Source organism: Salvelinus fontinalis, chromosome 38 (genome assembly GCF_029448725.1).
Source record: "Salvelinus fontinalis isolate EN_2023a chromosome 38, ASM2944872v1, whole genome shotgun sequence".
In the NCBI taxonomy this organism is placed as follows: domain Eukaryota; kingdom Metazoa; phylum Chordata; class Actinopteri; order Salmoniformes; family Salmonidae; genus Salvelinus; species Salvelinus fontinalis.
The window spans coordinates 35353408-35367607 of record NC_074702.1 but is presented as its reverse complement, the minus strand read 5'-3'; the positions used below and the strand labels follow the sequence as shown (position 1 = coordinate 35367607).

The window sequence follows — 14200 nt, the reverse complement described above, 5'->3', positions numbered from 1 at the left end:
AAGTACATCAGACTTTTTGTGAAGAGTGGAATAATTGAAAAGCAAACTTTTCCTTGGAAAAGGTCACTAACTCAGCCCTATGGCATCTGTTTGTGCTTTCTGTTTGGAAGGCGTGAGGTAATTGTGAGTTATGTGTTGATGCTCCACCACTATGTCTGCGTTGGCCTTTAGAATGAGACAGAGCGATCATCTCCCCATAGATATGAGGTGTATGTGTATACTTATCGAAACAGAAATGTGGAGTCTAATTTTGATACATATACAGGAACTCCATACAGAGCATTACACCCAAACTGAAGTCGCACCATTCCAGACACCATACTCTTTTCTCACTGCTAAAACATTAGTCTTGATTACATCCGTGTCGTACCTGAAGGAGAAAGTTCAGTAGGTCACAATCTCAAATACACATTTCCTTCCCATATCTAGGTCATCCTTTCTCTTGTTTTGTCTATACCGCTAGTCGTTTCAGCCTAGACCGCCACTAATAATGCATCGTGTGCTGACGTGGTAGGGATTTCATAAGTATTTATTTTTTGCATCCGTTCTAAGTGCCATGGGGAACAACAGAGGCAAAGCTGAATAAAAGCATGAACCATTACTCAGTCCACTTGCCGTCCCGATCTCGGCTTCCACAACGCAACAACATCAGTGGCCAGTGTCCTCCGCCTACATCTGACGCACAAGTTAGTTGGAAAACTAAGAGCTTGTGGCAACACAAGCTGCCAGCGTCACCTCCACAGACATCTGACGCACACGTTCGTCACAAAACCAAAAAAACTTGTAGCAACAAGCTGCCACAGTCACCTTTACAGACAGGAAGCTAGCAGAGTTAACTCGGTGTCTGCTTGGGGAGTCTGCCCTGGTCAAAAGTAGTGCACTAGATAGGGAATAGGGTGCCATTTGGGACACCGTTATTTAGCTGCGCAAATTCTAAATAAACAAATTGAAAGCTAGTGGTAGTGGGGCTTCGAGGAACTTAACAAACGGCTTTAGAAAGAAGGAGACAAAGACTTGACTGTATGAGCGGGAGTGTTGTGCGGTGGTAGATTAAAATAAAATAAAAAACCAGCTTGATTATGTGTCGCTCTCAAAATGGTCACGGTATCAGCGGACAATGACAGCAACGGAGGTGCAATTCTGATAGTGTTATCGTAGCTTCGCATTCCTCGGTGTCGACTGCTAATGCTGTTCACAGCCCTAGAGCACAACGGTTGATAAAGGTGCTAAACAGTGTTATCTGCAGACGAGCCGGGAACCTCAAACAATGACAGAACGTAAATGTATCTATTACTTGCCGAAAGTTATAGGGCTCGGTCTCGCTTGCTCACACACATTTACATTTTAGTCATTTAGCAGAGGCTCTTATCCAAAACGACTCACCGCAGTGAGCGCATACGCTTCTCTTTTCTTTTTGTACTGGGCCACGTGGGAATCGAACCCACAACTATTGCTATCACCATGCGCTACCAACTGAGCCACACCACACACATACGCATGCAGACACACACACACACACACACGTGTACATACAGACACATACCTGTAAGCCCTCTTGCTGTTGTCCTCGCTGTCTTCTGGGTCTTGGTAGTCTTGCGTCTGGTCGGACATCTGGAGGTCTCCTTGGCTAGTCTCCTGGAGCAGGCCACTCGTCTAAACAGAAATATACGCAACCATTAATGAACTACATTGTGATTAATCACTGAATACAAAATAACTTCTTGACAATATGCTATACAGTTTATTTGAATGGACTACTTAAGGACACAATTAATTCAGCTGTTTTCGGCTTGATAGAACACCTGCTAAATTAGGGTGGCAAAACAGGCTCTGAGACGGCTTCTATCCCCAAGCCATATGTCTGCTAAATAGCCAGACTGCTCAATAGTTCATTAAATGGTACCCAAACTATCTGCACTAACCCTACGCAAACTCACTAGACATTGTATACACACCATATACACACAATCACACACACTACACTGTCACTCCCACACAAATCCCTCACTCAAACACCACACACACATTACGCAGACTTTTAGACACATCATTTGCTGCTGCTACTCTGCTCTTCATTTTACGCTTATTATTATCTATCCAGATGCCTAGTCACTTTACCCTGCCTTCATGTACATATCTACCTCAAGTACCTCTGCACATTGACCTGGTACTCCCTGTATTTAGCTCCCATCTTGTGTATTTTATTTATTTTGTGTTAGTTCATTTTTGATTTATTCTAATTTTGTAAAACTCTGCATCGTTGGGAAAAGTGTGTAAGCAACCATTCCACTGTAAAGTCTACACCAGTTGTATTCGACACGTGTGATAAATAACATTTCATTGGACATTTCCCAAAGTCCCTGGGTTTTTCAGGAACCCCTACGGGAGGGTTTTCGAAGAACTTTGGGGACATTTTGCAACCCCACTCTACATAGAGCCAATGCCACGCTATGATGGTGAGATGGAAGCCCCCTGTGGAAGGTGTGGAGGTAGAGACTGACGGTGCTGGACTCCCCACCTCTTGGCTGGGCACATGGAGCAGGTTCTGGGGGTGGTAGCTGGAGGACAGGGCCTGAGACTCCAGGGTGCTGGAGTCCTGTAGCTGCTGCACCGTGGAGAACTGGGCCTGGGCATAGCCGTCCGCGGTGATGGTGAAACCTGCAGGAGAACACAAAAGGGGTACAGTCAGCACTACAGCATGCAATGGGTTAACCCCGTACGAGCACTTAATGGGACCCTAGCAACTCTAAAGGAGGGTGCATTCGTAAAGTATTCGGACCACTTGACTTTTCCCACATTTTGTTACGCCTTATTCGAATGTATTATTCTTCTTCATTTTTTTTACTTAACTGACTTGCCTAGTTAAATAAAGGTTAAGAACAAATTCTTACTTGGGGATTCAATCCAGCAACCTTTTGGTTACTGGCCCAACGCTCTAACCACCAGGCTACCTGCCGCCCCTATTAATAAAATTAAAAAAAAAAAAAAAAAAATCCTCATCAATCTACACCATAATGACAAAGCAAAATTTGGGTTTTTAGACATTTTTGCTAATTTACTTAAGTATTCAGACCCTTTGCTATGAGAAATTGAGCTCAGGTGCATCCTGTTTGCATTGATTATCCTTGAGATGTTTCTACAACTTCATTGGAGTCCTTCTGTGGTAAATTCAATTGACTGGACCTATCTATATAAGGTCCCAGGGTTGACAGTGCATGTCAGAGGAAAAATCAAGCCATGAGGTCGAAGGAATTGTCCACAGAGCGCAGACATCAGTGTCGAGACATAGATCAGGGGAACAGTAACAAAACAATTCTGCAGCATTGAAGGTCTCCAAGAACACAGTGGCCTCCATCATTCTTAAATGGAATAAGTTTGGAACCACCAAGACTCTTCTTTTGGGAACCGAGTGACGCAGTGGTCTAAGGCACTGCATCGCAGTGCTAGAGGCGTCACTACAGACCCGGGTTCGATAAAAAAATCAGAGCTGACCGCCCGGCAAAACTGAGCAATCGGAGGAGAAAGGGGGATACCTAGTCAGTTGTACGACTGAATGCCTTCAACTGAAATGTGACAACCATCTTTGCAGAACTCTACCAATCAGGCCTTTATGGTAGAATGGCCCCACGAAAGCCACTCCTCAGTAAAAGGCACATGACAGCCCACTTGAAGTTTGCATAAAAGCCACATAATGACTCTCAGACCAGGAGAAACAAGATTCTCTGGTCTGATGAAACCAAGAATCACCTCTGGAGGAAACGTGGCACCATCCCTACGGTGAAGCATGGTGGTGGCAGCATCATGCTGTAGGGATGTTTTTCAGCGGCAGGGACTGGGAGACTAGTTAGGATCTAGGGAAAGATGAACTCAGCAAATTACAGAGAGATCCTTGATAAAAACCTGCTCCAGAGAGCTCAGGACCTCAGACTGGGGTGAAGGGTCACCTTCCAACAGGACAACAACCCTAAGCACACAGCCAGGACAACGCAGGAGTGGCTTCGGGACAAGTCTCTGAATGTCTTTGAGTGACCCAGCAAGAGCCCAGACTTGAACCCGATCTCTGATAAAACCTGAAAATAGCTGTGTAGCGATGCCGCTTCCCAGCCAACCTGACAGAGCTAGAGAGGATCTGAATACTTATGTAACAGTGATATTTCAGTTTTTATTGTTAATACATTTGCAAAAATGTCTAAAAACCTGTTTTTGCTTTGTCATTATGGGGTATTGTGTGTAGATTGATAAGGGGAAACAAATATTGAATCAATTTTAGAATAAGGCTGTAACGTAAGAAAATGTGGAAAAACACAAGGGGTCTGAATACTTTCCAAATGCACTGTATACACATGTGGAAGCTTGAAATCGAAGGACGGGCTCATTGTCATGGCTGTAAGGGAATGAATGTGTTTGATACCGTTCCAATCATTTTAATTCCAGGAACCTGTCCTCTGATTTCTTCCCCCACAAGCCTCCACTGGTACACAGCTTGAACCTTAGAATAGATGAATTGATTACAGAGATAGAAGTGGATTTGAAAATCCTATTAAGGATACAACTCACACTTCCCAACAGGAGATGCACCACAGCACGAAATGAGTTAACCCTGTACATCTGGATATCTGTCTTTGCCAAAATTAGGAGGAGGACATTAACTAATGACTTACTGCAAACATGACATGGCTAAAAGGGTGATTGGAAAAGTTCCTCAAAAGCTAATTAAGGATCGCAACGACTCATCCTCCTACAACGCGCCATTAACAGACTGATGCTTCCAGAGTCCATGCCGCCAGTCTGTGCGCGCGTGTGGACGAAGACTGTGCAGGAAACTTCCTGTGTCACCAGTCGGATTGTCCTCAGGTGCAAATTAGGGGACTCTCTGAACCACACAGTCATTCATTAAAGCTCCACTCACTGACATTGGTGAACGGCCACGGTTCGTTAAAATGCTGGCAGACGGCAGAGAGAAGTTCCCGCATTTTTTCTAATAATTCCTTACTTTCCTTCTTGAAAAGAACAAGAGAGGAGAGGAAATGCGTTGAAGTCCACCTGGTGGGGTGCCACACACACATGCTAATGAGAAACACAGACACACACACACATCAATATCCTCCCCGCTGTCGGTCTCGGGTTTATTTATGACATCAAACTTTTTACTTTATCAAAACTATACAGAGAGTATAGGGTGGCCTTGGATGTGGCAGGAAAACCTGTCGAAAGAGAACGTGTTCTAGTGTTTGATGCACCTCTGTAGGAGGGGGAGAGCATATTGCTGTGGGCAATAGAGGCTGGATGCAATCGTTACGGAGACAAAAGGTTAGGCTACCCATTGTGAAAATGTTACATCTGATGTGCCAAGCAGATGCTTTCTGACAGTCCTCGCTGTAAATGGGCTCTTCTCAGCCAGAGGTCAGAGGCAACCATGGCGTTTGTCCATTACACTGGGTTGAGACAGCCGCGGGCTGCCAACGTGTGTGTGTGTGTGTGTGTGTGTGTGTGTGTGTGTGCATAATTTACCCCGGGTTAACTCACAGACATTGTTAAATGTACCGAGAGAAAGGTTTGTATGCATGCAGTGTGTGTTTTTGTGTGTACGTGCATGAGTTACCTTGAGTAAGTGCTTGCTGGTCAAAGCCAGGCTGCGGGAGTGTCTGTGTCTCAAACTGGCTAATATTCTGAGGCAGAGCATGCTGGGTAGTCACAAAGGTGTCTGGAGTCAGAGGGGGAAAGATAAGAGGACAGAGGAACAAAGCCGGTTAGTCTGGGTAGACTGTGTAAATAAAAGACCAAGGTATTACGATTCACTTAAAAACGGCTGCACTGTATCTTAATATCAAATAATTACTGTGATTTTTTTTCCAATGAAAAAGGGTCAAAAAGAAACAAAACCCAAAATACTGTAGCTTCTTAGCAAAGAAACATTTCTCAAGCAAGAAAAAAAACAAAAAAAAAACATTTTGCTAGGACTTGTATGGGAGTGATTTGAGTGGGGAGGGGAAAACAGAAAATGGCCACTTATCGGCAGAGAATTTTGGAACCCTTTCTTATTGGTCTATTAACTAATTTACCGCCTGGTGATGTCAACATGGAAGGCAAAAACTCCCTCCCACCAAAATAGGCAGAAAGTTCAGGCGGTCTCCTCAAACAGCTCTTACACTAGGTCATTATCATCATTTTCACACTATTATTCCAACCTCATAGTGTGGAAATATATATAAAGCACAGAAAAATCACGCTTTCGACTGCTCTAGGCCGTTAAAGCAACACAGCACGCAGACAGCAACAAGAGAGCAAGCCAAGGTTCAGTAGTCAAATTGGAGTTCATCTTTAATTTGATGTCGGTCTTTGGACCCCAGGCTGAATATCAAGCACAAAGCACTGGAGAACTAGAGATGCTTCACGTAGAGCAAGTCCAGTTTTTTTTTTGTACTTTGTACTGAGAGGAATTATAGACTATTGAACTCAGATGGTTAAACTCGGCCAGTTCTACCGTGCATGGGGTTTCAATTCAAACATTATAGATGGCAATCAGGATTACCCTCGAAACAGAGGTTTCTAACATCCATGGTATATCCTGGCAAAATGAAAGTCACATGAACATATTTTTTGAAAGTTGAGATTGAGAGTCTAGAGAGAAAGGTCACTAATCAAGTCTTCATTTCCGTTTGCCCTCTAGTATTTCGAATGGCAAAAAGACTGCCACTGACAATAGTGACCTTTCTTGAAGGCAGACAGGCGACCTGTCCTCTGGAGTAACAACCTGATTCCAGTTTGCTGACCTTTGATCCGTCTAAAGCTCCCCAGTCCCAATCACTGTCACACTGTGATACTCAGACTGCATTCCAAGTGGCTCCCTATTCCCTATATAGTGCACTACCTTTGACAAGAGCCCTATGTGGCACCGCAGAGACCAAGAATACTATCCTACACCATCCGAGATGGAGACAGGGGTGGGGGTAACTTTAGAGACTTTCCTGTAGACTCAAACAGCCTCTCTATGTCGACTGTTCTTTGGCATTTAACCAAGGCAGACATGATATGACAAGGACATTTTGTAGTTCGAAGGTTCAACTGTACAGTTGTGGCAAAAAAGTTTTGAGAATGACACAAATATTAATTTTCACAAAATTTGCTGCTTCAGTGTCTTTAGATATTTTTGTTAGATGTTACTATGGAATACTGAAATATAATTACAAGCATTTCATGAGTGTCAAAGGCTTTTACTGACAATTACATGAAGTTGATGCAGAGTCAATATTTGCAGTGTTGACCCTTCTTTTTCAAGACCTCTGCAATCCGCCCTGGCATGCTGTCAATTAACTTCTGGGCCACATCCTGACTGATGGCAGCCCATTCTTGCATAATCAATGCTTGGAGTTTGTCAGAATCTGTGGGTTTTTGTTTGTCCACCCGCCTCTTGAGGATTGACCACAAGTTCTCAATGGGATTAAGGTCTGGGGAGTTTCCTGGCTATGGACCCAAAATATCGATGTTTTGTTCCCCGAACCACTTAGTTATCACTTTTGCCTTATGGCAAGGTGCACTATCATGCTGGGAAAGGCATTGTTCGTCACCAAACTTTTCCTGGATGGTTGGGAGAAGTTGCTCTCAGAGGATGTGTTGGGACCATTCTTTATTCATGGCTGTGTTCTTTGGCAAAATTGTGAGTGAGCCCACTCCTTTGGCTGAGAAGCAACCCCACACATGAATGGTCTCAGGATGCATGAATGGTCTCAGGATCAGAGAAAACTACTTTTCCCCAGTCCTCAGCAGTCCAATCCCTGTACCTTTTGCAGAATATCAGTCTGTCCCTGATGTTTTTCCTCGAGAGAAGTGGCTTCTTTGCTGCCCTTCTTGACACCAGGCCATCCTCCAAAAGTCTTCACCTCACTGTGTGTGCAGATGCACTCACACCTGCCTGCTGCCATTCCTGAGCAAGCTCTGTACTGGTGGTGCCCAAATCCCGCAGCTGAATCAACTTTAGGAGACGGTCCTGGCACTTGCTGGACTTTCTTGGGCGCCCTGAAGCCTTCTTCACAACAATTGAACCGCTCTCCTTGAAGTTCTTGATGATCCGATAAATGGTTGATTTAGGTGCAATCTTACTGAAAGCAATATCCTTGCCTGTGAATCCCTTTTTGTGCAAAGCAATGATGATGGCACGTGTTTTCTTGCAGGTAACCATGTTTGACAGAGGAAGAACAATGATTCCAAGCACCACCCTCCTTTTTAAGCTTCCAGTCTGTTATTTGAACTCAATCAGCATGACAGAGTGATCTCCAGCCTTGTCCTCGTCAACACTCACACCTGTGTTAACGAGAGAATCACTGACATGATGTCAGCTGGTCCTTTTGTGGCAGGGCTGAAATGCAGTTGAAATGTTTTTTTGGGGGATTCAGTTCATTTGCATGGCAAAGAGGGACTTTGCAATTAATTGCAATTCATCTGATCACTCTTCATAACATTCTGGAGTATATGCAAATTGCCATCATACAAACTAAGGCAGCAGACTTTGTGAAAATTAATATTTGTCTCATTGCCAAAACTTTTGGCCACGACTGTACAGGTAACTGCAAAAAAAAGTGGAGCGTAATGGTGTCGTCAGAACGTCTACTTAAGTAGGCAATAGAAAAAAAGCCTGTCTCATGTTCATTGATTGGGTTAAGACGAACTGTCACTGCAAAACTAGCGGACCAACGGAGACTCATTGTCTACGCCTCCCTCTAAACCCCACCCTTCACGGAAAAATAATGCCAAAACTCGCAATCGAAAAGACTGACAGTGAAAGCAAAGAAACAGACATCAAAAGCAAAGATATGAGTAGCGCAACCAAAAGGTAGTACATGCTGGCAAGAGTGTAGGCAAAATGTATTCAATAGGATTGGTTGCTGGGAAATTTTCACCAAAAAGGATTTTTGCATATGTTTTCAAATATATTTTTTTAGCATTTGTCATAGTTTTGCTCTCGCTTTAAAATTATTTGCTTATACGTTTTTGCATTTTGATGTCTTATTTTGTTTAGAATTCTATACATTTTGCTTTCAAATGTTTGGTTTTTGATTTCAACATACATTACTTCACCCGTTCTCGAAAATATAATGTTTACATTGTCAGCTTTATTTTTCATGTTCACGATTTATTTTATTTTGAAATCAATACACATGGTGTGAAATTGACCCCATTGATGTGGCAGCAGGCCTATAAAGTTATGGCATGATTGTCATCGACATTAAAAGACTATGTTCAAGATCAGACTGCAGTCAGACTGCACCGAAACACTGATCTGGCAATCACCACGCGTCCCTAATAACTACCTTTTACGTGTTCAAGACCAGTGAGTCTGTGCCTTGTCTAAACTGATGCCTTCTAACACGCTGACACTCTTACCCTCTTCCTGTCCCAGGGGCTGGTCACTCAGCTGGGTCTCCAGCGACACCTGTTGGCCGCCGTCCACCACCTGCGCCTGGCCCAGTTCCAGCATGCCCTGCTGCTCCGAGCCCACCGTGGGAGGAGCCTCCTGCTGTAGGGTGCCGTCCTCCAACTCCACCTGCAGGTCGTGGGTCACGGTGGTGCCATCCATGGGGTCGTCCAGCGGCGAGGGCTCCGGGTTCTGCTGTTGGTGGAGCTGCTGGGCCAACTCATACCTGGCAGGGGAAAGGGGAGGTGGATTCAGGTTGCTTACTACTTTGACCTACAAAACAAACAGAAATCAGCCATTTTTTATGGAAAGATTTGACATCTAGAGATTTAGAGTTGAGAAAGATTCAATTTTACACAAATTTCAGCAATGTGACAATAACCAAATTGGGAGAGCGACGCAGTGCTCGCCACTTAGCTAGCCAGTATTCTTGATCACATGCCCTGATTTAGGGCCTGTAGTTTTTCCTTTTTCCACCTGGTCAGATCACATGACCTGAAACAACTCTGTGCCCGACAACACATGAGCATTACTAACCTGTGGGTCTTCATGTGCTTCCTGCAGTTGGGTGAGGACTTGAAGGTCTTCTGGCAGTAAGGGCACATGTAGGGCCGCATGTCGCTGTGGGTGGTCATATGGCGGCGCAGGCTGCCGCTGGTGGTGAACGTGGTGTCACAAATCAGGCACTTGTAGGCCTTGAGGCCCGAGTGGGTCCGGATGTGGGCCTTCAGCACCCCCGAGGAGGCAAAGCCCTTACTGCACTGGACACACTTGTACGGCCTCTCTCCCGTGTGAGACCTGATGGAAGATGACCTAACAATGTTAATCGCTTGAGACAGACCGTGCATTCAGAAAGTATTCAGACCAAGACTTTTTCCACATTTTATTATGCTACAGCCTTATTCTAAAATTGATTTAAAAATATATATATCCTCAATCTATACACAATACCCCATAATGACAGGTTAAAGATATTTTTGCAGAGTTATTACAAATAAAAAACAAAACAACTCAAAATTGAGCTCAGGTGCATCCTGTTTCCATTGATCATCCTCAGAAGTTTCTACAACTTGAAGTACACCTGCAGTAAATTCAATTGATTGGACATGAACACACCTGTCTATATAAGGTCCCACAGTTGACAGGGCATGTCAGAGCAAAAACCAAGCCTCGAGGTCGAAGGAATTGTCAGTAGACCTCCGAGACAGGATTGCGTCGTGGCACAGATCTGGGGAAGGGTACCAAAAAATGTCAGCAGCATTGAAGGTCCCCAAGAACACAGTGGCCTCCATCATCCATAAATGGAAGAAGTTTGGAACCACCAAGATCTTCCTAGAGCTGACTGCCCAGCCAAACTGAGAAGGGCCTTGGTCAGGGAGGTGACCAAGAAGTTGATGGTCACTCTGACAGAACTCCAGAGTTCCTCTGTGGAGATGGGGGAACCTTCCAGAAGGACAACCATCTCTGCAGCACTCCACCAATCAGGCTTTTATAGTAGAGTGGCCCCTTAATAAGGACTCTCAGACCATGAGAAACAAGATTCTCCGGTCTGATGAAACCAAGATTGTACTCATTGGAATGAATGCCAAGCATCACGTCTGGAGGAAACCTGGCACCATACCTACAGTGAAGCATGGTGGTGGCGCCATCATGCTGTGGGGATGTTTTTCAACGGCAGGGACTAGGAGACTAGTCAGGACCGAGGGAAAGATGAACAGAGCAAAGTACACAGATGAAAACCTGCTCCAGAGCACTCAGGACCTCAGACTGGGGCGAAGGTTCGCCTTCCAACAGGACAACGACCCTAAGCACACAACCAAGACAACGAAGGAGTTGCTTCGGGACAAGTCTTAATGTACTTGAGTGGCCCAGCCAGAGCCCGGACTTGAACCTGATCGAACATCTCTGGAGACACCTGCTGTGCAGTGATGCTCTCCATCCAACCTGCCAGAGCTTGAGAGGATCTGCAGAGAAGAATGGGAGAAACTTCCCAATTACAGGTGTGCCAAGCTTGTGGCGTCATACCCAAGAAGACTCGAAGCTGTAATCGCTGCCAAAGGGGATTCAACAAAGTACTGAGTAAAGGGTCTGAATACTTATGTAAATGTGATATTATTATTTATTTTTTTATACATTTGCAAAAATTTCTGACAACCTGTTTTTGCTTTGTCATTATGAAATGTTGTGTGTAGATTGATGAGGGGGAAAAACAATTAAATCAATTTTAAAATAAAGCTGTAAGGTAACAAAATGTGGAGAAAGTCTAGGGGTCTGAATACTTTCCGAATGCACTGTATCATCACAAGAACAGAAAGGCCCGCACACTGAATATGCTCCCAAAGACCACCTTCACTGACAACGTTTTGATCCGCAAAGGATCTTCCTCTGGTCATATCACAAACACTTTGCATATCAACCCTGGGTATAGTAGAATGTTATGAATGTAATGTTATAGGTGATGTTATGACTGGGTGTGTGTTATGGTCTGAGTCAATGGCTCAAATGAGGAAGAATAAATAGTTCTATACATGTCAAGGGACTCGAACTTGCAAATCCTGAAAAAAAAAACAAGTAAGCATTATATGTTCTGATTGGTGTATGCAGTAAATTCCCTCTGAGGAACACGTTTATCGGTATAATGTGACAGAGTTTTGACTTGGGCTCGGTCCTGGTCTGAAGTAAACAGACACGAGGGAATACAGAACGTCAATCTCAGATATGCTGAGTGGAACAGCGAAGGCAACTTTGTTATTAAGGTTAACTTTGGTTTCCTTGTTTATCGAGACTGTGACCTTTACTAAATAGGCTGTTACTTTTCTTTCCCCCACAGTAGTAAAACGAAGAAACATTTTAGTCAAGGGGAAGATTCGATGTGTCAGCCCAAAGGGCAAAACGACATCTTGAGAGAATCAATGAATATCGCTCGGCAATTACACCTTGTGGCCCCAAACTTCAATCTCCCATTTTTCTCATCCTAAGAAAAAAACTCAGAAACTGAATGCAATACTCATTGTAGAGGGATTTTTCTCTGTGGTAAACGGCGGGATGACATTTTCCAGATACATTTGCTAGTTAATGGACCTATAATGACTTAGGCTACTGAAAACAAAAATAAGACCTATCCATCACGGTGACATTACACGTTATTCCTGACAACAACCTGGAGATTAAACCAGACAAAATAAAATGGCCTGTCACACATTTGAGTCATTTAGCAGACCGCTCTTATCCAGAGCAACTTACAGGAGCAATTACTGTTATGGTTACTGGCCCAACGCTCTTATCCACTAGGCTACCTGCCGCCCCACACTACATCTGAATATTTCTCTCCCCCTCTCTGTCCCTAAATCCCCTCAGGGAGGAAAGCGTGTACAGAGGAAACAGATCTAACTGGCCTGTCCTATCATAAACCAGGCCCGCAGGACATAGACAATAGACATTAGCCAGACCTGGGTTCAAATAGTATTTGTTTTCTATACTTTAAATACACTACATGACCAAAAGTATGTGGACACCTGCTAGTTTAACATCTAATTGCAAAATCATTGCTGCTATAACAGCCTCCACTCTTCTGGGAAGGCTTTCCACTAGATGTTGGAACATTGCTGCGGGGACTTTCTTCCATTCAGCCACCAGAGCATTAGTGAGGTTGGGCACTGATGTTGGCCAATTTTGCCTGGCTCACAGTCCGCGTTCCAATTCATCCCAAAGATGTCCGATGGGGTTGAGGTTAGGGCTCCGTGCAGGCCAGTCAAGTTATTCCACACCGATCTCGACAAACCATTTGTATGGACCTCGCTTTGTGCACAGGGGTATTGTCATGCAAAAACAGGAAAGGGCCTTCCCCAAACTGTTGCCACAAAGTTGGAAGCACAGAAACGTCTAGAATGTAATTGTATGCTGTAGCGTTAAGATTTCCCTTCAACGGAACTAAGGAGCCCAGACCATTATTCCTCCTCCACCAAGCTTTACAGTTGGCACTATGCATTGGGGCAGGTAGCGTTCTCCTGGGCATCCGCCAACCCCGATTCGTCCGTCGGACTGCCAGATTGTGAAGTGTGATTCATCACTCCAGAGAACGCGTTTCCACTGCTTCAGAGTCCAATGGCGGCAAGCTTTACACAACTCCAGCCGATGCTCGGCATTGCACATAGTAATCTTAGGCGTGTGTGCCACTGTGCGGCCATGGAAACCCATTTCATGAAGCTCCCGACTAACAATGATTGTGCTGACGAGGCAGTTTGAAACTATGTAGTGAGTGTTACAACCGAGGACAGACAATTCTTTATGCGGTATGAGCTTCAGCACTCCGCACTCGCGTTCTGTGAGCTTGTGCCTACCACTTCGCGGCTCCTAGACATTTCAACTTCACAATAACCGCACTCACGGTTGACTGGGGCAGCTCTAGCAGGGTAGAAATTTGACGAACTGACTTGTTGTAAAGGTGGCATCCTATGACGGTGCCACGTTGAAAGTCATGGCAATGGGCGTGGCTGAATCCACAAATTTGAAGGGGAGTCCAAGTACTTTTGTGTACACTACCGTTCAAAAAGTTTGGGGTCACTTAGAAATGTCCTTGTTTTTGAAAGAAAAGCACATTTTTTGTCCATTAAAATAACATCAAAATGATCAGAAAAACAGTGTAGACATTGTTAATGTTGTAAATGACTATTGTAGCTGGAAACGGCAGATTTTTTAAGGAATATCTACACACGCGTAGAGGCCTATTATCAGCAACCATCACTCCTGTGTTCCAATGGCACGTTGTGTTAGCTAATCCAAGTTCAT

General features: G+C 44.3%; 1 protein-coding gene across 1 annotated transcript in view; it reads right to left on the bottom strand.

The window, feature by feature from the left end:
* Positions 1 to 14200, bottom strand: part of LOC129837615 (zinc finger protein 236-like) — an 89589-nt gene that overhangs the window by 37920 nt on the left and 37469 nt on the right. The window contains exons 13-17 of the mRNA XM_055903916.1: positions 9950 to 10210; positions 9382 to 9638; positions 5603 to 5704; positions 2519 to 2658; positions 1544 to 1653 (exon numbers count right to left, since the gene is read on the bottom strand). Of these exons, the coding sequence (XP_055759891.1) occupies positions 1544 to 1653; positions 2519 to 2658; positions 5603 to 5704; positions 9382 to 9638; positions 9950 to 10210 (870 nt within the window). The remainder of the gene's footprint in view (positions 1 to 1543; positions 1654 to 2518; positions 2659 to 5602; positions 5705 to 9381; positions 9639 to 9949; positions 10211 to 14200) is intronic.